This window comes from Heteronotia binoei, chromosome 9 (genome assembly GCF_032191835.1).
Source record: "Heteronotia binoei isolate CCM8104 ecotype False Entrance Well chromosome 9, APGP_CSIRO_Hbin_v1, whole genome shotgun sequence".
In the NCBI taxonomy this organism is placed as follows: domain Eukaryota; kingdom Metazoa; phylum Chordata; class Lepidosauria; order Squamata; family Gekkonidae; genus Heteronotia; species Heteronotia binoei.
In genome coordinates, this window is record NC_083231.1 from 41,438,803 (window position 1) to 41,464,992 (window position 26,190).

The window sequence follows — 26,190 nt, forward strand, 5'->3', positions numbered from 1 at the left end:
GGTCCTGCACGGGAATCTTGAAGTGCATATAAGTTAGCCCCGTGGGCCCAGTTCTCCAGTCTTAAGAGTGCAGCCCTATACTGTGCTGTATTGAAATAAAGATCACTATCACCTCGCCTCTTCCTTGCGTTGAACCCACTATATTACGGGTGTCCAACGGTAGCTCTCTAGATGTTTTTTGCCTACAACTCCCAGCAAGCCCAGCCATCAGCCATGCTGGCTGGGGCTGATGGGAGTTGTAGGCAAAAAAAACCTTCTGGAGCGCTACCGTTGGCCACCCCTGCGCTATATTATAATGGCCATCTCCTTCCCCTCCCCCCGCTCTCTCTGTCAGCGCATGTTATCCAGTCCTGTTTGCCTACTCTGCAGCCCTTTACAAGAATTTGTATTATTCCTGCCGCTTTCCCAGCCTCCCTTTGCAAACGTGAACAGGGAGAACTAGAGGTGCATCGTAAGGAAAAGAAAGCAATCCTCCCCGACCTCTCGCCCTACCGGGCAACAGGAAGACAGCAGCCGATGACAACAGCGCCGAGCCTGGCAGAGCAAACTAATCTCCACCCTGCTGCGCTACGGCGCATACAATTGACGTCCCTGCACTGCCGAGAGGCGGGCGAAAGCGAAAGAGGCTTTTGAGCCGCTGCGCGGGGACTAAGAAGAACGTCAAGCGGCGCTAACAATGGGAAGCGGGAGCCCCTCGTCTGAGCTGTGGTTGTCGGTCGTGCTGCTGGCGGTGGGAGGCTTGGCCCCACTCAGCCTCGGGGCGTCTGACCTGCCTCTGGTCATCAACACCTGGGCATTTAGGAAAGCTGCAGAAGCAGGTGCTGTGTACGTGCGTGAAAAACTTCTCCCGTGCAAATCTTCCTTAAGCTTTTCTAACCCCCGCAGTTGACGCTCCTTCCCGTGCAGTTTTGCCCCATCTGCCGAATGCCGGTGATTTGCTCCAAATTTAAAGGAGAAGTTCAGAGATTCTTGAACACAGCTGGGTGCCGCGGGCTGGGAGGAGAATGACACACGAACTTTAGAAGGAGCGTATAGCCCCTGCCCCCTAAGAACAAAGCAGTCCCTGTCTCTCAGATCCTTCCCAAATCATGCCCCGGCGCTGAGGCAATGATGGCGCAGACAAACTCAGCCTGAATCAATAAAAATCCCCTCATACGGCGGGGTAGGGTAAGATTCCAGGGAAGGAATCACCTTTGGCATGTGGGCACTACCACTCGGGAGGCACATATGGCTCTTTCACACATATTGTGTGGCTCTTGAAACCCCCAACGTAGCATCAACCAGCTTAAAGAAGGCTTTAAAAAAAAATTAAATCACTTCTCCAAGCCAGCTGGCAGCTTGCATTTAAAGGTTAAAGTTGCTTTCTTTCCACCTCCTTCCTTCCTCTCTCTCAAACATCTGCCATTCATGTTCAGCTCTCAAATTTCTGACATTTATTCTGTGTGGCTCTTACATTAAGCTAGTTTGGCCACCCTGACCTATGGGATGTTTAGTCTTTTTCCAGGTATCCCGTGGCTTCCTGTAGGATTCTGTCCTTCAGTCCTTTTGCAAACAGTTTGCAAAACCAATCCTGCAAAACATGGTAGCATAGAAGGCCATCCTAGCTGTAGCTCAGGGTCAAAGCTGATGGCTACATCTCCTTTGCCCAGGGGCTTTGGCAGCAAGCCCTGTGGTGCAGAGTGTTAAAGCTGCAGTACTGCAGTCCTAAGCTCTGCTCACGACCTGAGTTCGATCCCCGGTGGAAGCTGGGTTTTCAGGTAGCCAGCTCGAGGTTGACTCAGCCTTCCATCCTTCTGAGGTCGGTAAAATGAGTAACCAGCTTGCTGGGGGGGAAGTGTATGACTGGGGAAGGCAATGGCAAACCACCCCGTAAAAAGTCTGCTGTGAAAACGTTGTGAAAGCAACGTCACCCCAGAGTTGAAAACAACTGGTGCTTGCACAGGAGACCTTTCCTTTTCCTTTCCCCTCTCCTGAATACTTATCATTGCTTGCTGAAAATTAGTTACCTCTTAATGTCTGTTGACCTTCTGCCCATCCATGCCCAGTTTAGTAAAATAGGAATTCTGATCCACAGTACTAATTGTTGGGGGGAGGGGAGGAGTTGGTTGTATAGGTTTTATTGAGAGGTCCGCCTCAGGAATCCTGTGGTCAGCTGTGTGGTGTAGATTAGGAAGTCTGTTATCAGCTGTTTTTGAAGTCTGCCCCACAGGTTACACAAAAATAAGATTAGATAAAACTGATAAGGCCTGTGTATGCCTTTGAGATTCTCCACAACAGTGAGAAATATGAACTCCTACCTCAGATTCCTGAACTGGGTGGGAGCATGGCTCAGTGATAGAGCCTCTGCTTCGCACGCACAAGGTCCCAGTTGCTATCAGTTGCTGGCATCCCCAGTTTAAAGGATCAGGCGATGTGGAAGATCCAAAAGCTGCAGCCAGGCAGCATAGAGATGATCAACTTTTGTTAGAGCTGTGGTCTTATTTGGTAGAAGGCAACTTCATGTGTTTATGCCTCCATGCGAAAAAAAGGGTTTTTCTTTGAGTTCACCCTGTATAATATGTGTTGGTTTGATTTGGATCATGAAGTAGTTTTAGTGCCACCAAATGCTTTCAAAACCCTCACACTGTGAGATTTGTAATCCATCATATAAATAGGTTAACATTTTGTTTTCGACATCTTAATTTTTTTTTAGCTACCCCTGTTCCTCTGCTTTTAAACAACAACTTGACACACACGACATGCTGTGTTTTCCACATCTCATTTCCGTGCCAGAAAAGCTTCCCCAGTTAGCTTTGTGTGTGTTGGGCTGCTATTAAAAGAGCAAGGCTAGTCAAAGGTGGGGGGGGGGACCTGTAGGTTGGCAGCCCTATGTGGAGCTTACTTTTACTTCTAAACATAATGAGTTCATTGGAGACTCAAGCCTGAAAAGAAAAATGCGAACAGACATGCTGAGGTCAAACAAATGGCCTCTTTAGTTCTGTAGCCTATGAACGAACAGTGGTCAGTGCCAGATACAGTGAGGGAAACTATACAAGAGACAGGGATATTGTAGAATGTGCCCTTTTTCCTGCTCACTTCAGTTTTAGTTGCCTCAGGTTTTTTAAAAAAGCTTGGCAACTGATATCCTTTGACCATCTTGACTAGTAGGGAATTGCATCCAAGTGGATAGATGAATGTTGAGGAAATCTTCTAACACACATGCATGCCTCCAAATCTGCAGGATATTTTAAGTTCTTAGAGCAGACTTAGTTCCCCCTCCCTCTTGCAGCTGCTTGGAGCTCATCAGGCCATCTAGTGGCAGTGGGGGTGAGGGGGAAAGAAGACGTTTTTAAAATTTATAAATGATTATTTTTATACATACCTAGGGATTCCTATGTGCATGGAAATAGTTTGCAAAACCATTGTCTGAAGGGGACTGTTATGTTACTATTATACTCCATATTTGACGATGAAGTTTTTCTTTTATTCAATACATTTTTATCTTAGATTTCTACAAAAAGTGCTTGGAGCTATATGCATATTAAATAGATATTAAAATATCAATAAAACAGTAAAAGTCATAACTGCAGCATAAAGCAATAAAACTGTCCCCTGTCCCTATGTCTTAAATAAACACCATATCATAGATCAGGGTGGTCAAACTGTGGCTCTGTGGCTCTTTCACACATATTGTTCAGCTCTTGAAGTCGCCATTGCCCCATCAGATGACTTTAAAAAGGCATTTCTCTTTTTAAATAATTTCTTCTAGTCAAGCCAGCTGACAGCTTGGAGAATGCATTTAAAGTTAAAGTTACTTTCTTTCCACTTCTCTCTCCCCCCATCTATTTGCCTGCCTTTCTTCCTTCATGTTTTGTAGCTTTCAAACATCTGACTTTATTGTATGTGACACTTACGTTAAGCAAGTTTGGCCACCCCTGTCATAGACAATTAAAAAAACAAATGGAATAATAGATTGATACAAACTGGCCCAGTAAAAATTAAAACTAGGTCCAAAATAAAACAATTGTAACCAGTGTTTGGAAGCTCCATAGTAGTTGGGAGAGTGGCAGACTTTTTCTGAGGTAGAGAATTCCATTGTTTGGGGGACACAGCCAGAAAGGCCATCTCTCTTGTGCCCACTAATTATCCCTCTGAGCTGGTATGCAGAGCACTTTTCCAATAATAATTTTGTAACTGCTGCTTTCAATACATTCTGGAAAAAGACCTTATTGTAAAGAGGCATTAACTATCTGCCCTATCTGCTGAACCAACCCTTCTCTGCGAACATTACAGTGCAGTCCTACGTACACTTATTTGAGTTGTTTTCAGAGGGCTTAATTTGGGGGGTTTGATATTGATGTATGTGTGTGTGTTGTTTATAGTTTGAGATTAGCCAGTCAATTTGGGATCAAGCAGGAATATTTGTGGGGACTGTCTCTAACTTGTCTTTAAAGAGTCCTTTGTTCTGGCTGATTCATGGCTGTATTAGGATGCAGAGGTTTTTTTTAAACAGGTCTGATTAGAATAAGGTCCTATCTTGCAGGTTCTGATGATTAAGTTTGTTTAATTGGCAAGCGCTCTGAGGTAACTTGGATTAGAAGAGTAGCCAAGCCAGACACTTCAGATTCTCTGATCCAAGTCTTCCTCAGTCTATGTCATCAGTACTGAAGCATCACTCCGTCCGGCATGTGCGGCAAGGAGGGTTGGCCTTGATGGTCTGCATTTTTCTACACAGCTTTGGTGTGTGGACATGGATGAGTGAGGGTGCTTTAGATATCATTCTATGCTTGGAGCCAGGGTGGTACTGCCTGTAAACTGGTACACACTTAGAACACTAGGATTTTTCCATAAGACAGCAGAAACACTGCAAAGGACTCTGCTTTCAATTGACCACTAGGATGGGAATAAATGTGGTAGCCCTAATTTCTGCAAAGAATTTGTCCCCATCCCTGGGTTATACAATCAAAGCATGCTCTTTGGGATTTAATTCTTTTTGTAATTGTTGATGAACATTTATGAAAATATTTGATTATTATACACACACACACATGCATATTGTGTGATGTTTTGCAGGGATGGGAGTTGTAGTACTTTAAAGACCAGATTGTTTTACTTTTTCATACAAAATGTCTTATGCATTACTATATGATGGCAGAGATATTGTTATTGATTACAGCTTGGAGCACGTTACAGGCAGGGGGCTCTGAACTTGATGCTGTAGAGAAAGGTTGTGGCCAGTGTGAAATTGAACAGTGCGATGGAAGTGTGGGGTATGGAGGAAGTCCAGATGAACATGGAGAAACAACATTGGATGCAATGATTATGGATGGGTAAGAAATCCATAAGGGGAACACATGTGTGCTTCATAGACATAGGAAATCCAGCGTAAAATCTGCAAAATCTTTTCTATTTGCTTCAGTGGAACAGACTGTTCTGTACCTGCTGCGACCACCATTTTTTAATTTGAAGTTTACTAGAGGTTTTGTTTTTAATAACTATTGTTATTTACTTATAGTCTGCCTTTCTTTCTAAGGCTCAAGGCATATTACAAAATTATAAAAGCAATACAATAAAGGAAAACCATGTAAGACATTTCATAAGTATTGCAACAACTGGATTACAAACATTAGAAAACAATGCAGTACAGGCAAGATATTACATATAATAAAGCACAGCTCTCCAGAATGTATCAGTTTTTCACATTCTGTGGAACAATATAAGTGTGGGAGCCTTCCTGATTTCCTCAGACAGATTGTTCCACAAAATGGGAGCCATAACAGAGGATGCTAAGGTATGGAAAACTATTGCTGTCACCCGTTTGCTTTGTAGTGCTTTCAGAAGACTTTGATCAGATGAAAAAACTTTCACAACAGATCGTATTAGAGACTTGGAACCAACTACATATTCAAATATTACATATATATATATACTGCCAGTATAACATATCTAAACTGCCAGTGCAGCATCTTAAGAAAACCCATTACTCAATCCTTTGCTAGAAGCAGGAGAATCTTATTATTTGATCTTGCTCTCAAACACTTGTATCAAGGGAATAATACAAGTCAGAGAAACAGAAGTCAAGTTAGCATTGTGTGCAAGGGATGCACTGTTATTTCTAGAGGGTCCAGAACAGAGTCCCCAAATTGATTGATCTTACTACAAAATCTGGACATTTCTTAAGCTATAAGAGAGAATTCAGTGGTTTGTCAGGCTGCTCAATCTATCAGTATTGCACTGGCCTTCAAACTGATCAGTCCATTACACACACAAAAAAATTGCCTGTAGGAAACAGCACGAAAAATTAGAAGCCAGACTCATTTTTCACAGGTTTTTATTGTGTTTTGATGACCATGTTTTTCTAATCATTGCTGCTACAAAACCTAATCCTCCTAACCTTTTCACAGGTTCTTGTAAATTTATTAAATTTTGGTGTAGTGGTTAAGTATGTGGACTCTAATCTGGAAGAACCAGGTTTGATTCCCCTCTCTTCCACGTGTAGCTGCTGAGTGACCTTGGGTCAGTCACAATTCTCTCAGAGCTGCTCTTTCAAGAGCAGTTCTCTCAGAGCTCTCTCAGCCCCACCTACCTTACAGGGTGTCAGTTGTGGGGAGAGTAAGGGAAAAGAGATTGTAAGCCGCTTGAAGCTTACAGTAGGCCCTGTGCTAAGAGCCCTGTAAACTCTTGGAGGATTGGCTACGTACGTCAGGGATATGTGGCCCAATGTGGAAAGGAGTTCCTGCTACAAAAAAAAGCCCTGATTAACATCATGTTTTGAAATATTAGTGATGTTTCAGATGATGGAAGACTGTAGTCGTAACACTTTGGGGTCAAATTAGAACACTAAAGAATAATTTATTTGATTCTGTTTGTCTCCTGCCCTCCAAGGAGATGGGTCATGCCCTCAAAGTAATATGCCTGCTTACACATATTCCTCTTGAAATATTTCTCAAAATTGATTCCCATTTTCAAACCTTTTTTTTTGGGGGGGGGGGGGCGAAGCATGTAGTGGGAAGGGGGGACTGGTGGGAGTCTGGATCCAACTCAGTGCTTTGTTCTTCACAAGGCATGTGTTTTGTGTTGTGTTATGAAACTTGGAATAGTCCTTTAAGTACTCCTTGCTGTATGTTTACCTGTCTTTTGGAGTTTAGTTTTTTTTTTTGTTTTTTGTTTGTTTTTGTCTAGTAACACTATGAAAGTAGGGGCAGTTGCAGATCTCAGAAGGATAAAAAATGCTATTGGCGTGGCACGAAAAGTGATACAGCACACTAGGCACACCTTACTGGTTGGAGAGTCAGGTAACTTTCAATCTGCTGTTTTGAAATAATAGTTTTAGATCCATGCAGTGGTGAAAACCAATGGCCCCGTTTGACTTAATGGGTATTAATTGGATCCTATAGAAATCAATGGAATAAATTAAGCAAACTAACTGCTTTTAGTGAAAAATAATCTAATTTTAGCTGGATAGCTCTAAACTGAATTTGGTGGCTTATCTTTGCCCTGTTTATTATACAGTCTGACCCTGTGTATGTTTACTCACAAATCGAGTCCCACTGAGTTCACAGCAATTATTCCTCAAACAAGAGCAGTTTGTAATTGTCAGTGATAAATACAACAGTAACCAAGAAGATGTTGCCAATCTAAAAATTGTTTCTGTCGGAATTTGAGCATTAAATAATATTCTTAGGATACCTATGGTTGTCAACAATAATGATACAATCCTTTAAGTGTGAGTAGATATCAAAGTATGTCCCCAAGGCAGTTTCCTATGTTCCATACGTCTCTGAAGGTGTAAACAAAATAAAAATAACTATATGAAACTTGTTTGTAATGCCAGCACAATATCTTCAGGGAATTCAGGAATAATCACTGGTGTCTAAAATATTTTTGAAGCATTCTGTGCCTGTTCAGTAGCATGATAGTAATTTGATTTTTATTATCATGAATCATTCAGTTATGTATACCTGTTGTAAATTTATATATTTTTTGCCTAGTTTGCTAGTAGTCTTAAGAAGATCTAAAGCTTCTTGTTCCAAAACCAAATAAAATATTGTCAGCATTTCTACTGTGAACAATATGCCACAAAATAAGAGACCTATCTTGTAAGGCAGGGCACACATGCAGAGCAGTGATATAGGAACTGACCATTGTAATGGTATGTCAGCATGATGCTGATGTGGTTTAGTTTAAAGGCAGATTGCCACAGTTTCATGTAGATGGTCTATATCTGAGCTAACGGATATCACTATCATGCATGCCTGTTATATGAAATATGGAGATGGTTGTTTATCTCTTTTCTTTCTCTCTATTTTCCTCAAAGCCACCATGTTTGCAGAAAGTATGGGATTTCCAAGTGAAGACTTGACTACACAGAAATCTCTTTCAGTGTATTTAAATTGGCTTAATCAAAACTGTCAGCCAAACTTCTGGAAGGTAGACTACAACTTTTTTAACCCCTCTTTTACTCTAGTTGACTGCATTGCTGTTTACAGAAGAATTTTTTCATAAGGTTAAAAATAAATTGTAATAGGTGGGTAGCCATGTTGGTCTGAAGTAGCAGAACGAAGTTTGAGTCTAGTGGCACCTTTAAGACCAACAAAATTTTGTTCAAGGTATAAGCTATTATATGCAGGTATCTGATATCTGAAAAAGTGTGCTTGCACATGAAAGCTTATACTTTGAATAAAATTTTGTTGGTCTTAAAGGTGCCACTGAATTCAAACTTTGTTCTGCAGTCAAATAGTGTGTCATTTATACATCCTAGAAATAATTTCTGGATTTAGCTTTCATTTGGACTTGGTGTGGATGTCTGTAGTCTGATTCACAGAATTTTGTTATCTTTGAATGCATGCCAGATTTGTCATTGGAAGATGATAAAGGAAGTATGATGAAATGTTATAGGAAGAAGGGTAGCAAGTGTTAAAATTGAAAAGCTTGTGCCAGTTGCTGAAGGAGAGGATAAGATGTTTCTGAGGAACTATAGTTACAGGAAGCCACTTAATTGTTTCAGAGAGTTCTTTGCTGAACCACTCCAAAGGAGCTACACATATTCAGGAGCCACTGTGGTTCCTCTTTAATTGTCTGAATACCAGCTGAATCATCACTAGCCACTGATGTTTCTGGCTCCTGAACTTTTGTCTGTCATTCTTGCTTTTTCAAACAAGTGATGTTGTGATAATGGGTTGTGAAGGCAGATTCTCCCCTCCCTACTTTCTTTTAAGAGTCTTTCCTACTCAGGGATTTCAACTGGATCCCCTTTGGGAACTGATTAAAGTCCTCAATTTTCTCCCATTTGTCACTTCCATCTTTCAACATTGTACCTTATATGCTTCCCTTTCAGTATGGAGCATTCTAGTTGATGTGCTGTGATGGAGTGCACTTACCATAAGCTTAGAAGTGCTGTATAAACAGATAAAGGGCTGTGAAGGGTTAATTCTTCACAGAGGCAAAGAGCCTTGAGTGATTGGCAGTTCCAAGAGATCTGGTTGGTTATTATCAGCTGAACAGAGAAAGGCTTCTGAACTGGATGCTAAGGAGAATTCAGTCTGATTTCAGCCCTAGCTGAGAAGATTTGAGTACTGGTAGTTTCAGATTTCAGCCTTGGCTGAGGGCAGTTTAACACAAGCAAGAGAACTTGGGGGAAAGCTGACAAGGAAGTTTGTGAAGTAGGTGAAGACTCCCATTTGGTCCAAGGAAAGGGGATAGATCTTTGAAAGAAAGAAGGAGTTTCCCTACCCAGTCAGAACAGGGTGATAGCTCTGAAGAGTACAGAGATCCTTGGTCTGGTGTGGTTAGAAACTGCCTTTAGAGACCTTAAGAGTTAATTAAGAGCCAGTTAAAAACTCTATAAGTACTGGTGTTTCAGGAGAAGGGGTCTGGGTACTGGAAGAGTGTACTAGTGTTTTGGAAACCAATAAAGCCAGAGAATACTCAAAGAAAGTGTGCTGGAGTGTTTGGAGAACACTGGAACAAAAGCATCTCAACATAAAGATTTTAAGTAACTCTAAACGGCTTAGGAAACTCTCATTACCCTGAAACAAAAGAACTAAAGTCTGTGCATATACTTTTAACCTCAGAAATTTTACAGTTGATTTCACCTGACCTTCCCCCTCCATGTTTAATAAAGTATCTTGTTAATTGGAATGTAAAAACTTCTTGAGTGTCATATAAGTTAAAGGGGGCTTCCATTCCTTCCCTCAGTTCCCAGGCTGAGCAAACAGCCAAATATTATACTGTGACAGGGTGGGACAGCCAGAATTCTTCAGGAAAGAAGAAAACAGACAACTAGGGAAGTGGGAGGGGGCATCATACATGCTTAAAAGCCTAGTTGCTTCAAGATGACATGCTTAAAATTAGGATTTGTGAAGTGACTGGGAACAGTTTATTTCCCCAGCTATTTGTTGTTGTTTGTTTGTTTTGTACATGCATATGATGTACTGTTTCATCATTGATCATTTTGGTGATCTTGTTAAGAGTATAAATGCCAGTTCCATGCAGAAACCAGTATTATTACAACATCTTATATTATGACTGCAATCCTAAACTGGCCTATTTGGAAGGAGGATTGACTGAAATCCAGAACTTCCACATATAATTTAAGATACAAATAAAGGTTTTAAATCATTAATTTAACATTCTTTATTAGGTTGGCATTCTAAGATGCACAGAAACACCAAAGGATTAAGTCTGAAAACAGATTTTTTTTTAAGTGAGAGACAGCAGTGCCAGATGTGATGTGAGAAAACTGTGTGTTATCACACAAGCCAGAATCACTGCTTCCTCCATAGCCAGACACACTTGAGCCAAACTGGAAGATAATTGAAAATTCCAAAATTATACCACCAGATTCTCCACCACCATTATTTCATATTTGAGTTGGGAGCAAATTGTGATAATACTGAATAGGTTTTCTTACTGGCTGCCAGTGAAAATGCCACATCTGAGACTGTCTCCTGCATGTTATTTCATAGAAAACACAAGGCATGCAGTGCCCTGCTTAGAAACAAAGATCACTGGAGAGACATTGGAAGTCTTGCAAGGGCAAATTTGAGTTTGTTAAACCACAAAAGTCCTTGTAATTTTTAGTTGTGTCACCAATGAAAGGAGAACAAAGGAGTCTTGCAGTTTGTGAAGTGTGTGCAGTGGGAAAGTGGTAAGTTGAGTTATGAGGCTTCAGTCCTACAGAGACTAGCAATGTAGCTTTAAATATATGCAAGTTGTCTTATCGTAACCAGTAGGGATGCTCGTAAGGCTTGGGAAGAACTGATCTTAAATTACAGCTGTAGGTGGTAAGAAATATTATCATGCTGACTTTTTGCACACAGTATTTTATTTCTCTTCTGGCTATTCTTTGCAGGACACATTTGCAAATCACATAACAACATGAGATCTGAGAGGTTTTTTTTGTAACTGAAGTGTTTCAGTATTGAGTGACTCTAAATTGAGATATATGCTTTTGTCTGTTCTTTGTTTAAGGCATCGGAACTGCAGTAATTTGCTTTCAACAAAACTTTGTTCTTGGCATATAAGAAGAAGCGTATATTATCCTTTTAGTATGGAAATTGGCTTCTATTTTTTGACTTACAAAAAGATACAGGTTTGTGAGATGTCTTTGTCTTTCTTAAAGATTTAATGTGAATACAACTTTGATTGCAGGATGTTACACCAGATGCTTCAAAATCATGTGGACCGTACAAACAGAATGAAAATTTCAGTACAGAAGAGAAGAACATCTTGGAGAAAACAGTCCAAGTTCATAATCATGATACTATTGGTATATTTTTCTGCAACTGTTCCAGGCAGTAAAACTTAGTTCTTTATGTCATACTTGACAGATTTGATGACTAATACCTGACTAATTTGATGTGATTTTATGTAAGATACAGATATCTGACTCAGAATATTCATTCCCTGTCCCCACCCCCCCAGGGTGGACCCAAAGTGGCTTGCAGAAATACAGCCATACAATTTAAATAAAATAAACAAAAGCACAGCTTAGAAGTTAAAGCTGGCAGGATCCCACTCTGACTTTCCTGTTCCAGGCCCTTGTGAAATTAGTAGATAACACAAGAGAACATCAGTGATGCAGCAGTATGAGGACTAAACTTGGTACTTAGATACTGTGGTCACCTTAGCTTATACTTCTCTATTTAGCTTGAGAGTCTGGACTACTGGCACCCTGTTTCTTTCATAACTTTTATGCAGATATCAAGAAAAGAATTTTAAAAGGTAGCCATATTGATTTGCAGTAGAACAGCCAGAGTTAAGTCCAGTAACACCTTAAGAGACCAACAAAATTTTGGGGCTCCAAGATTCAAAGAATCTCCATTACTGGTGGTCACATGCAGCTTTCAGCTCAAACCAGTTCAATACATCATTAACAACCTTCAGCCTGTGCTGGACAATGACACTCCTTCTTTTTGCTCACAGGTAGCCTTCTAACCATAAACAACTTTTCACCCACAACAATGCACTTCCTAACATGGACAAAGACTGTGGGTCCAGGACCTGCAACAAACCAAGATGCCAACTTTGTCCCTGTATTCACTCTGACAACACAATCACCTGTCCTAACAACACATTTCAGGTTCATTTACTTCTTCATCTTCCTGTGTTATAGATGCCATCAAATATCAGCAGTGCCCTTCCACTCTCTACAAACAGGTCAGTCCCTACACACAGGGCTTTTTTTGAGCAGGAACGCAGTTCCGGCTAGCTTGGTGTCAGGGGTGTAGCCTAATATGCAAATGAGTTCCTAATAGGCTGTTTCTTTTTAAAAGCCCTGTGTGAAACAATGGTGATGTCAGGGGGTGTGACCTAACATGCAAATGAGTTCCTGCTGGGAATTTTCTACCAAAAAAGCCCTGCCTACACACACAAGAATAAATGGGTATAAATCTCCCATTAAAAATCACAACACTCAAAAACCAGTGGGAGAATATTTTAATCTTCCAGGATATTTCATTACTGATCTAAAAGTGGCAGTCTTCGAAGGAGAAAAATTTCAAGGGGAGATTACAGTGGGAGATCACTGAACTTAGATTCACTCACAGATTCAGAATGATGGGCCCACCCCTAGGCTGAATAAGGACATAGGATTCTTTCCTCACTACAAATGCTTATTTTCTGCCCTTTAAACACTTCACCTCTGCTCTAATCAAGATGATTACAATGCATTGTACTTTTGCATCCTGTGTCCCTTCTTTGCAACGCTCCTCACATCTTCTGACTAGGATATAAGGACTCCAGGATCTCCATTCCAACTTGGATTTGATGAAGGCAGCTATGACTCTCAAAAGCTTATACCCCGCCCCCCCAAAAAATCTTGTTTGTCTTCAAGGTACCACTGGACTCAGATTTAGCTAAAGGAAAGCTAAAACATACTGCAAGAATAAAACACAATATGTGGTTCCATTCTTAGTTTTCTGGCTGGTTTTCTGCATCATTTCTTGCTAAAAGTACATCGAGATAACCCTTGCTATTGAAGAAATCGTGTCACAGTTAGTGAATGCTTTTAGTGACTTGATTCTCAAAGCATACATAGATCTGGCAGATCTTTCCAAATACCAAGCTCAGGTTCACACTGGGAAAAGTTTACTAAGGCAGGGCAGGGAGTTTTCTGGGTTTGGTTTCTGCCATCTGCACAGCAATTATATATGGAATTTACAGAAGCACCTAAGTGACTTGGGAGCACATGTCGCATTGACAGTCACTTAAGGGGACACTTCTAGTGATTAAATTTGTCATCACCAAGCAATTAGTACTTTAAAAATGTCAAATGCTAAAGCTCTTACTTAGGCGTGAACACTCATACCTTGGCAGCCTGCCTGAGCCAGTACTCTTACAACCATAGTTCCTTTTTAAAAATGTGACTTGCCGTGAAGGAGAAGGAACAGGTCCTGAATGGGACAATGTAGCATTAATAAGGCATTTTGCCTGCTGCAGGCAGATTATCCGTTTGCTCAGTTTTTGCTCTCCAACAGTAAACATGACATTCAGTCATCTACAGACTTTGCAGAGTGAGACTTTCCTGCATCCTTCTCTTGCTGCAGCCCACTGAGCCTCTCTCAAAAACTTTGTTCCTAGAAGTCAGAGTGTGGTCCTGGCCACTGCTGCCAAGCAGGATCAAGGCACCAACAGCAGGCTGGGGGGAGATCTAGCCTCCACAAACAGAAGAGTCAGAAAGTGTTGGGGTTAGCAACAAGTAACTGGCAGCTGGCCACTATAGTACATTTCCAGGTGTGGCACACAGGGCAGTTCCTTTTTTTTTTCTTTTGTAGGTATGATTGTGATTGGTCAGAATGGAAGCATTGCTGCAGGGACATCTACAAATGGTGCTGTCCACAAAATCCAGGGGTTTGTATTTGTAATAATATAATTATTGATGGTATGTGCATCTAAATATTTTGCGTAGCTGAATTGTAAAGCTAACAGTTTCTTGCACTCTGTATATTGGCCACTCTATAATGGAGGTGCATTTTATATAACTGGAACTGTGGAGGAAAAGAACGTTGGAAAACTTGGTTCATGAAGAATCACTCTTATTACACAGCAATAATTACTTATTACAACACTTTATTATTTAGGACTGCCTTGAAGTGAACGCATATGCTAGTGGTTTTTGGTAAAAGCCATCATTTCACATCTAAATCCAACCAACCATGCATTCACTAGACAAACCTTAAGGAAGCATTTGTCTTTTATGTTCAGACCCAGATCTCTTATTTATAATAAGGGGGCTTTTACTGACCTAGTTTCCAGAGTTGTTGTGAAATGTTTTGAACTAGGTTAATATTTATGACAATGGAATCATGTCAGTATTAAAAATAATGGAATTGTTCCCCTGTACAGGAGAACCAAACTTGTCATTAAGTACTGAGACCTGGATCTAGTTCTCACTGATTTTGCAAACTACAATTTCAGGCTGCAGGTGGGGGTATGCATGATTAAATGTGCTGCCATAAAGAAACAAGTGAAAAAAACCATGCTGGAATCCTTTTCCCTAATATCTAGTCTTTCTGGAAGGATGTTTTCTGTAGAGGAGTGTTCAGTAACATGAGTGACCTGCAACCTAAACTGGTAAAACCCCACAAAACTGTTCTGCCACATGGAGAAATCCTAAAAACTGCTTTCTTACATGTGAAATATCAAAAATTATACTCATTCGCCAAATACTCTATTAACATTATTTTTACTCCCCTGGCTTAGACGTGTGGGTGACTCTCCCATAGCTGGAGCTGGAGCATATGCTGATAGCACAGCAGGAGCTGCCGCTGCCACTGGAGATGGTGATGTTATGATGCGCTTCTTGCCCAGGTTTTTAATGTTATGATTTTTGGGACAAGGCACTTTTCATATGATTTGGAGGAGATTCTGAGTGAAAAAGGAATTATGTGCTCACTGGGTTTCCACTTAAAATTCAGAAAGTTGTAACAGCTAAAGAATGGTAGATATGCTTGCTTGATTACTGGACTGTGAGTTCCCATGCTCATTTCTGCTACATAGTCTCTTTCCTCTAACAAAGAGGAGCCTGTGCATGTGTCATGGTTAATATAATCTTCCTCCCAGCTTCAGAGGTGGGTTATTCTTTTATGAAGCAAAATAATCTGTGTGCATGGAATATGGAGCTTCTTTCTCCAATATGAGAGTATTGATTTTAAGAAAGATTTAGATGTCTGTGGAAGGCTCCCTTCATAACTACCATAAAGGTTCCAAGATCTTAAGGCAGGCAAGTGATAGGCTCATCAGCAGGGTAGTTCACAAGTTAATCCCACAGTGGCTGCAGCCTTATTTAGGGTGTTTCCCTACAGGTGTTGCTGGGTCCCACATTAGGCTTCTCCCCGCAACCTGAGTTAGCTCCACTACTGATGAGGAGTACTGGGGCCCAGACCCTGTGATGACTTATCAGTCTCTCCTTCCATTTCTTTAGCAGAGGAGATATTGGGCAGCCAAGCATGCACTTCTGCACCTGGTCTGTACCTCAGCCCTTTTACCTTCTCTGCTCTTGGGGTGCTTTGGGAGGCTGGTGGTTTGGTTGTAAGCAGGTCCATACTTGAGCCTCCAGGCAGAGCCCTGCTGGTTTAGGGGACAGTGCTGGTGCTGAATCAGGGTCCCACGGGAAAGTCCATCTCACTGGGACGGTCTGCCAAGGTGCTGCTTGGTGGCAGGTTCTCCTCCTCCTCTGAAGACTCCTCTTTTGATGCTAACCTAGGGCGGTCCATGACATGGACACACCCAAGTTCCAGTCCTTACTCAGGCATGAAGCTCAGTGGGCAACCTTGAGTCAGTCTTTGTCTTATGTCCCAGCCTAAACAATTTCACAAGGTTGTTGTAAAGATAAAATGAATAAAGGGGAATCTGTGCATGTTGCTCTGACCTTCTTGAATAAAAATGTAACAGTCCTGTGAATGTAAAATTGTTTGTGGAATGGAAGGGTGATTCCTTAGTATCTCACTCTTCTTTTTTTCTAAAAGAGTGGTTCTCATATATAATTTCCTGTTAAAAAACCAGGTTATTCTGCAAAGGGCTCTAGGGAGTACTAAAAAGTCCACAGCTTTCATACATTTGGTTTATTAATGGAGGTTTTAAAAATAATTTGCTTGGAGGGGAGTTTCTGGGACAGTTTGAGAAAGCTTGTCTATTCATTTACTTTAAAACAGCTATCAAGCCGTGGAATACATGAGAACAGGAATGGAGCCAACGGTGGCATGCCAAAAAGTTATTTCTAGAATTCAGAAGTATGCCCCATTCTTTTTTGGTGCTGTTATATGTGCCAATGCAAGTGGAAGCTATGGTATGTCTTCAGCATTTTTTCCCATTTTCATTTTACATTTGCATAACGTAGCAAAATGTTGATTCTTCACATATCCTCTGTTTGTCACATCAGTCAAGGTATGACTGTGACTCCTATGAAAATATTTAAACAGTGTCCACATTCTCATTTGAAAATAACATGTGACTGCAGTGACTTCAAAGCACTCAGAGATCAGTCATGCTGGGTGACTCATTAGCTAGCTGCTGGATCAGCCAGAAGTATCATTTTGCTAATCAATATGGCTTATTGGGTTAGGCTGCTTATTTGGAGTTCTTTTATCTTTGATTTCCCACAGTTCTGTGTTTGAGAGATTAGAGATGCAAGGACTCATTACATTCCCCGGTAGAAAGATGTAAATTTAAAACAAAATATATTAAACTTTGAATTATATTTTAAGGATATGAGGTCCAGGGAGCTGCTTGGAGGCACTTTCTTCTTCAAAGATTAAAAAAAGAGACCTTTAAAGGCAATCTGAATGCTGAGTTAATTAAGGCTATAAAAGAACAATTACACCATTGTAGTCAAGTTATTAGTGGAATCCTTAGATGTTAAAAAAGACAAGCAGACAGATTAATGTGTCTCTCATAGTTTGCTCTCTTTATTTTCTTATCTTTCCCCTTCCTGCCACAGGTGCTGCCTGCAATAAAGTTCCAGGATTCACACAATTTCATTTCATGGCTTCTAATCCCACTTTGAGGCAACCATCTGAACAAATAATAGACTGCATTTGACATTGTTTTCTTCTTAACATTAGTATTTACATGGAATAATTGAAGAAAGAATGAAGCTTTGGGGGCTTCCATGTTTACAAATAAAAATTTGCACACTTTTTCTATAAATGCTGTGAGAGGGGGAGAGATAAATTTGTCCCAGGTGGCTACTGATTAAGCACTTTTCGTTTCTGGTTGCAATACTTGAGTAAATATGGAATGTATAGGAGGGTACAACAAACAAGTTCAGAAAGAGGGCAAGTTAATTTGTCAAGTTCTGCCAAAGTTATCATCTTAACTGTGATTCCTCATAGTTGTTTTAAGCGGGGGTCATTTTTGTAGAAAAACAGGTGGTGGAGCTCATCCAGGGATTGTTATGCAGCTGCACATACTATTCAATGGCTAAGGAGGTGGAACTCTCAGAAAGGTTCAGGAGCTGTGCTCCTGTGAGCTCCCACTGAATCTGAAGCCTGGTTTTAAGGTTACCAACTTGAACAACTTAAAGGACTGTGCACTACAATAGATTCACAAAACAGTCTTTCCTGGGGAGATCTGTATCAGTTGACCTTGTTTCCTCCATTTGGAAAGATCTATAAATGTATTTTTTGTATTTGAATGAGGAATACTTCTGAGTAAAACCCCTGAAATTGGACCCATGTTGAATATGGCCACTGTTGCAGCTATCTCTGGCAATGTAATTTTGTAGCAAAACAAAGGACAAAAGTGCTTGATTGGGCAGCATTGTAGTAGCCACAATTAGCACTTTATCTAAGGTTATACAACCAACTATGTTGTTAGATTGCCCACTTTGGTTCACTAATATAAGGAGCCCATGTGTCCAATGTATGACTGACGATCACCAAAATATCAGCAAGACTATTGTTTACCTTAATTGAATATTACTTTTTCCCCCTACAAAACACTTTAAACATATTATACATGCCAACATAAAACTTCCTTTGTAATAACTTGAACAATAATGTTTTGCCCCCTTTTATGCAGAAACAAAGTGCAAGATTGTTCCAACTGTTTTTTCCTCCTTGAATTTTTAATCATTAGGGGTTTTTCCCTTACTAAAAAGGTAAAAGTAGTCCTCTGTGTAAGCACCAGTCGTTTCCGACTCTGGGGTGACGTCGCATCATGACGTTTTCACAGCAGACTTTTTATGGGGTGGTTTGCCATTGCCTTCCCCAGTCATCTACACTTTCCCCCCCAGCAAGCTGGGTACTTATTTTACCGACCTTGGAAGGATGGAAGGCTGAGTCAACCTTGAGCCGGCTACCTGAACTAGCTTCTGCTGGGAGTGAACTCAGGTTGTGAGCAGAGAGCTTGGACTACAGTACTGCAGCTTTACCACTCTGCCATGGGGCTTCTTTTTTCCTTACTATGTTTTCTCTAAATCTTGCCATGCCAGTCAGTTTGATATTTCAGAATCACTGATTTATTGTAAAGCTCAGTGGATGTAACTCAGCCTAATTTAGTTTGTAGGTTTGTTGTGGCAAATAAGGTAGCCCCACACAGATGTCCCAAGTGCCTTGAAGATAAAGCATCATACAAATGTACCAGCTGTTCGGCTGTGCCACCTAAAGTCATTCCTCGGGCACATGTTTAGTATTTTCTTTATCCAAGTGAAGCAACGTGTTCCCCACCAGTCCTTCTCTTGAACATTTCAAATCATAGCCATTAAGTCATAGAAGACAAATTCCAGAATATCTTTCAAACCTACTGACCTTAGACCCTTAGAATCATGCCCAAGACCAATGTAAGGTCATTCTGACTCAGATGCAAAACCTTGTACTGCACTTCTTACAAATGTTCACCAATAGCAGCTGGATCCACAGCATGTTCCTCCTGTCATCCTTCATGCTTCCCAGATTGCTGGTGTCTGGGACCAAAGTAGATGATGCATGGACATAAACTGGTATGAGTTTAATCCCATGAGCCATTTAACTGCCCTTCCAAACAGACCTAGGGATGTCTTTGTAGCAGCTTTAATCCTGAATGTATGTGTTCCAAAGTTTGGAGCCAGCAGCCCCAATTACCTGATTCCCTGTTTCAGCAGTCCCCAAAGTGGTGCCTGTGGCACTCTCTAACACCTTTCCTGATGCCTGCCAAGTGTTTTTAGAAAGTGGGCATGGCCTGGTGAAGCTTTTGTCCAGCAAGACTTCTTATTGGTCACTGGAGAATTGATTGGCTGTGCAGATTTATAAAAAACGTTGCTTTGGCTGCAGCTGCCATCACAACACGTGGATCTTCACTGACTAAAAGTAAGCCACAACAGCTGTTTTGTGCTTGGCTACACTTTCTGTGGCAGCCATTTTGTGGCTGTGCCCACCACACTGTATCAGAATTCTAAAGGTGCTTGCAGACTGATAAAGGTTGGATCCCTGCCCTATTTGATCAGCATCCAGCACAAATATCAACTTGGTGACACACAGCCTTCATTGTCTTCCCCTCTAGATTTAGTCAAAAGTATTTGTGGAAAGTCATTTATGTCTCAAACTATACCGTACCATTTAGCCCATTTCCTCTTTTCCCTCAATATGGGGAGCTGTGCTTTTTACTTTTCGGTTCCTGAGCATGTATCCGTTCATTACTGATTAGCATAAATACCAAAACAGAATATGTGTTTGCAGTTCTAATGCTCAAAGAATACTTTTCTTGTTCTTCTGTTTGCCCATATTAACTAATGTCAGTCAAAGTTCATTAACCACTCCATGTTTAGAGAATATATTCTTTGGCTGATTCCCTTTGTCATGTTCTTGCCAATTATATTAAAATCTTTTTATATCAATTATATAAAATGTCAGTTATATTAAAAACAGTGTTTGACTTTAGGACCATTCCTTGTGGGGGGGAACCCTCCCCTACAGTCTCTCTTTTGAAAAATGTTATATGGTGTCTGTGTTCTGTTGCTGGGGATGTTAAAGGTCTTTGATCTTCCTTTCAGCATGAAAAGCCTATTTGTTTATTAAAGCTAAATACTTAGATTGAGATGGACATTCCTTTAAATGAGAATTTTGATAATGATTGTGTCATTGGATTCTTGATCTTTAAAGGCTGAGACAAAGCACCTCAAACAAAAATAAATCTTCCAAATTTCTGTTTACAGCTGGAAATCTCATTTCCCTTACTAGACACAAAAGATATATGTAGTTTCTTTTTTTGCCATGAAGAGATTATGGTATATGAATGCTATATTGGTTTGCCTGGATGATTAAAAAAAATGCCTAGGGTATAGATTGAGGGCACATGGTTGACAAAACTATTGAAGTTAGCCACAGGTCTGTGTCAAGTCAGTCTCTGGACGGGAGGATTCTGGGGTCTCTCTACAGCACTTTGGATTTCAAGATTCAGAGCTGTGTAATTCATATATTTCTACCAACTGTTAACAAAATTGCAAACCAGTAAGATCTAGCTGCACAAAAGCCAGTATCATAAAGGTATTAATTTTTATGCCTCAAATGTAATACTACTGAAGTCCTAATGCCTCAAAAGTGTTGTTTGGCAAAAGAGCTTAATAGTGTCATAACTGAAAGTGTGGGTTTATCATATGAATCAAGAATATACATAAAATATCCATGTCTCCATAGCATTAAAATTACTAATGGCCTGATTCTGAATTTGGTCCCACAGTGAAGAACATGATGGAAGGGACCTGCAGTTTGTCAGAAAAAACTATAAGAGTATAAGGGTAAATGCAGGTGAGGGGGCTAACCCACAACCCAAACTGCATTTGCACTTGCACAGATATCAACAGTTAAAAAGAAAAAAATGAGATCATACTGTGGTATTCATGAGATCTCAACTGCACTGTGGGAGTTACAAGAATGTCATCATACACAGCAGCAGACGAAGAATGGAGAACCATTCTTGGAGAGGAGAGAAGAAGTACATGGAGTGGGCAGGGGAGAAAGAAGAAGAGGCAGTGTTGGGGAAGAAGTGAGGGCTGTCCCTTGCTACTTATCTAAAAAGAAAACTTTAGCATGTGACTGATATATTAAGTACTCGGAGCTACTCCAGATGTTCTTGTGAGCAGTGTGAGAGCCTAATCTCCCCAACAAGTTTTTTATAACAGAGGGAGAATTAAATACTATTGTTTGTCTTCCGATCCACCCACCATGGCCTGGCTGCTAACAAAAACCTCAACCAATAACAGTACCATATAATAACTTCAAAAAATGAAGATAACAAGACAACCATGGACTAAAACTATAACAAATTATAGCATAGTATAGCTAGTAACAGTTTGATATAACCAAAATACCATCTTAACCTGGTGCCTAAAAGACAGTAAGAGAAAGTGACAGGTGGATGTCTGTGGGAAGGGTATTCTATAATTGGAAACCATTTGAATGCCTGGAAACAAAGTTGAAACCAGTTAAGACCTCATAGAATCACCAAGAATCAGACATGACTGAATGGTTAACAACAGGACAACAAGAAGAAGACCTTGAAAGGGCTTTTGTAGTTTGCAAATGCTGTAAACAAAGGAAAATTCCATTAGCTGTGGTTTGTATCACTGTAAATAGAATGCAATCCTCAAAGAAAAAGATGGCCTCTCAGGGTCTAAATTAGGTGGGGGGGGGGGGGTTGTCATCCATGATTCCATTAAAAACAATCTATACATGGTTACCTGGATATTAGTACTGCTTTCTCGCTTGTGATTGCTGGAAACTTTTTCTGAGTGTCTACATTCTATTCACCTTTCAAAATTAATAGCATCTTTTTTTGTATTGACATACTTTGTCCCGCATTAGGCATGTCAAATGCAGGGATGGAAGGATTTCAAATGCAGAATCACTCATATTGTTCCTAATAAGCTAGAAAGCCTTTCACAGCTTGTCAGTTTGTCTGCGTAGATTGGATCTATGAGTATCTGACATGCTTCCTTCTAACATGTTCTATTATTCTTATTTTGGTAGAAGCCTAAAATATCCATTAGGTTGCTCTCTTACAATTTGTTGTGTTATTTGAAAAAGCAAATGGGAAAGAGTTTAATTTGATTAGTGATAGCAAAAAGTCCTCATCTGATTGGGAGGGAAAGTATAAAGTATAACCCCCCCCAGCATATTTCATAACAAACTTCTTTGAAACAATCATTTTATACACACCAACAGGCGCTGTAGAGACCAAAGAAAACTGTCATATTTCATGCCAAGGATGTCTTGTCTGTAGCAGAGATCCCCACTGTTCTGATAGCCATTGGTACAATTATATACAGGAACCCTGCAGTGATGCCTTTCAAAAAAATACAATCCAGGGAACAATTGGAGGTCAGCTATGCAGAAGACAAGACACCTCTCTCATTAAATAAAGGTAAAATGGCAGCAGGCATCAGCTGTGAAATGTCCAAGATGACACTTCTTAAAGACAACATTTTCTTTCAAATCATTTACAGTCTTGAAACTTTTAAAAAAATCTTCAGTAAATTAATGCATATAAATACAGAATTAAGACATATAAAATTATACATATTTAACAATGTACTAGGTGACATGGAGAGAATGTATTTAAATTATGTACTTAGATTTTAGTCCAACATTTCACAAAAGGGGATGAAGGGCTGCATCATACATCACTTAACAGTTTAATAGGTTCTCAACAAGAGTTAACATTTTTGGAAGTTAATAATGGGCTTTTTTCTTATCACTTAGTATGTTTGCACAAGTGAGACTTGTGTGCATGAAACAGTCAACAAAGTTTAACCATCACAGAAAGCCTTTAGTATATCTCAAAGCAAACACATCTAAACAGTTATATCAGAGATTATCACAGAGAACCTGCATGTGTTTTGAGATATTTGCCAAGGTCCTGCTCTGGCCTTCCCTCATTCAAAAGTATTGTGGGTAGCTACCAGAGACAGGGGCAGTTTGGTTGTGGTGCCCAGATTATGTAACACTGAACTGAAACACATGAATTAGGCCTTCACTAACTGTTGATGTCTCACCATCTATTACTCAAGCCTTTAGTAGCTTTTGTCTCTCTGCAGTTTGTGAACCTTTTCTTAATAATATTTAGTATCTTTTGTTTACTACTTTTCTGTTTTAGTTTGTTTTATTTTTTTCATTATGGCTATGTTTTGAATAAGCTGTCTGAAATAGTAGGAAAGCAATGCTTATCTCAGAGCAGGAAGGAAAGTGCCGTTGTCAGAACTAGGGAAGAGCAAAAAAAAAAAAAAATCCGGAAAAATTTGGATTCAGGGTTATTTGGGGGGGGGGGCAAATAGTCCCAAATATCAGATTTAGCAGCTGAATCTACTTTGGGAGATATCTGGCTTTTCCCAAATATATTAATCCATTATGCCCTGTGGGCCACTGAAGTCAATGGCAAAATAAGGTATAATGAAAGGCAACTTGGGGGGTAGACAGTTTGAGGGAGAGGCACCAAATCTGCAGGCTAGCAGCAGGAGCATCTCCCCCACAGAACTGCCAACTTCTAAAAAGATTGGACTGGGAGATCCAATTCTCAGGGGCACCCAAAGAGGGTACCTCCATTCCCCACACTTTCATAAGGCAGGGGGAAAAGGTATCAATTTCCCCATGGAAAAATTGACATGGGAGAAGGAGATTTGAGGGAGAAACACCAAACTTGTAGTGTACCTGCAAGAACCTCTCCCCTAAGGAAGTCCCAATTCCAAAAAGTTTGGACCCGGGTTTCCCATTCTATGGGATCGCAAATTGGTTGTTCCCCCTTCCCCATTGTTTCCTATAATGGGAAAAACTTGTAAACTCAACAGTCAGATTCTCCTAGAGAATCTCTGCAGTGGAAAGTCAACTATGGTGAGAATGCTTGTTTGCAAGGAGCATAGTGGTTCTATGTGCCCAAGCAGAACAAGTGCCACTATGGCAGTGCCAGTACCATACATACAGGACATTAGTTCAAATCTGAGAATCTCAATTACAAACTGGTGCTAAGCAGCAGAGCTGTGTGCCAGCCTAATAGTGACCAGCCCAGTGACACAACCCTACCAGCTACTGCCCAGCTGCTGAACTCAGTGCCCTTATGGCCTGGATATACTGAAATATGGACACAAATCTGAAATCAAGATTCACAAAGCTGAGCAACTTGTTTTACTGCAACATCATTTCAGAAACAGAAAATCTGGGGCCTCTCCCTCAAACCCTCTCCTCCCCAGCACCCATACATTACCCTATGTTTTGCCATTGAATTTCAGTTTTTAATGATTAAAAACTCTTTATTTCCCCAACATAAATTAATAAACGTTTGTTCTAGTGTATGTGGTCTTCTAGTTAAAATAACACTCCACTACAAGCTCTCTCACACTTTTATGATATAATCATATGCTTTCCTGAGCTCTTTTTACTAGACAACTCAAACCAGTCACAAAAGTATATTTAGTAGGTATGGCTTGTTCAGTGACAGGTAGGCAGGAGACTGGGAACCTCCACTCCCCCCCCCCCTCCCCGTCTTTCCACAGAAGTGCATGAGAAGCATGTTATCTATGTAACAGATACTGAAGTTCTCAAATACAGCTGAAATGCTACACATCATTTCAGGGTGTCTATTAAACCAGTCTGGCTGCCTTTTGGGGGTAATGGGAGAAGCATTATCGACACTTTCCTTCATCTCAAAAATTAAAAACTGGCTGCCTAGCATATATATGCTATCTTGAAGAAAGAAGGCTAGAGAAAGGTGGTTTATATAGCTGTTCCTCTCTTTCCCAGAAACTGTTTGTTGGTGTGATTGAACACAGTGAGTGGATTGTGAAGGTCAAAGGAGGAATGGAGTGTATATAAATGAGGTGAGGTGTGCTTGTCTCTTTCTTCTACCTTCATTAAGCTGGATTTTATTTAGATGGCTGAACTTCACCTTCTTGCTCCCGGCTTATTGGTCATCATGCTTTTTAAAGAAGCATAGCTGGTACACTAAACTTGAAGGCAGGGAAATCTACTCACAAGCTTTTCCTTTCCAAGTAAAGAAAGAGCTTAAACCTTGCTCCTCAATCAGGAGAAGTATTCAATCAACCAGACAGAGTCTACAATCACCTAAGTAGTCATTCAAGTACCCTTCTCTATTTGTGGAGACCATTCTGTAGTTGTTATCTGAACAATTACAATTAACAGACTACATATTATGTTGGTCAAACCAAGTGAATGCTGTTTGATTAATACTGCCCTCATGGGCACTTTTGGTTTGCTTTTTTTCTTTTAACCATCAAAGCAAAAATTCAGTTTTCTGTTATTGTCAAGAAAGTGTTATCAAAGATAACCCAAGCAGTGAGGAAATGAATTTGCAACATGATATGCAATTTAATGGATTGTGGTGTGCATATTAAATGCTGATAATGTATTTTTAATATCATAAACACAAATGCAATTTCAACCATACCACATTATACATTACTTTTATTGCATGGGAAATGGATCCTATTTTTCAAAGGACATTTGGGCTGCCTCCTATTTATTATGGTTTTATCTGTGCATTTATTCTTTGCATAGTAAAAACGCATCAGGTATTCTCTTCCCAGATTGCTGTACTTCGTCAAAAGAAACCAGCACCTTTGTTGATGTAAAAAGGTCCTTAGTAATGAGTCATGACCACTCTATGTCCATCCTCCATTTCTACTGGCATATGGAATAGCTGCCTTCAGATTTCCCAGACCACCTATGTAGTAACAGATATTTCATTAGGTAAATTCAGTATTTATGTATTTGTATTTATCTCACA

The 26,190-nt window shown here is 40.2% G+C and overlaps 1 protein-coding gene across 1 annotated transcript; it reads left to right on the plus strand.

The window, feature by feature from the left end:
- Positions 1 to 320: 320 nt before the first annotated feature.
- On the plus strand, positions 321 to 17,628 carry AGA (aspartylglucosaminidase). Its single transcript, XM_060246497.1, has 9 exons — positions 321 to 818; positions 5,156 to 5,309; positions 7,162 to 7,274; positions 8,297 to 8,409; positions 11,632 to 11,749; positions 14,256 to 14,331; positions 15,184 to 15,291; positions 16,635 to 16,768; positions 17,420 to 17,628. The coding sequence occupies exons 1-9, from the start codon at positions 677 to 679 to the stop codon at positions 17,518 to 17,520; spliced, it is 1,059 nt and encodes a 352-aa protein (XP_060102480.1). The 5' UTR covers positions 321 to 676; the 3' UTR covers positions 17,521 to 17,628.
- The last annotated feature ends 8,562 nt before the right edge of the window (positions 17,629 to 26,190 follow it).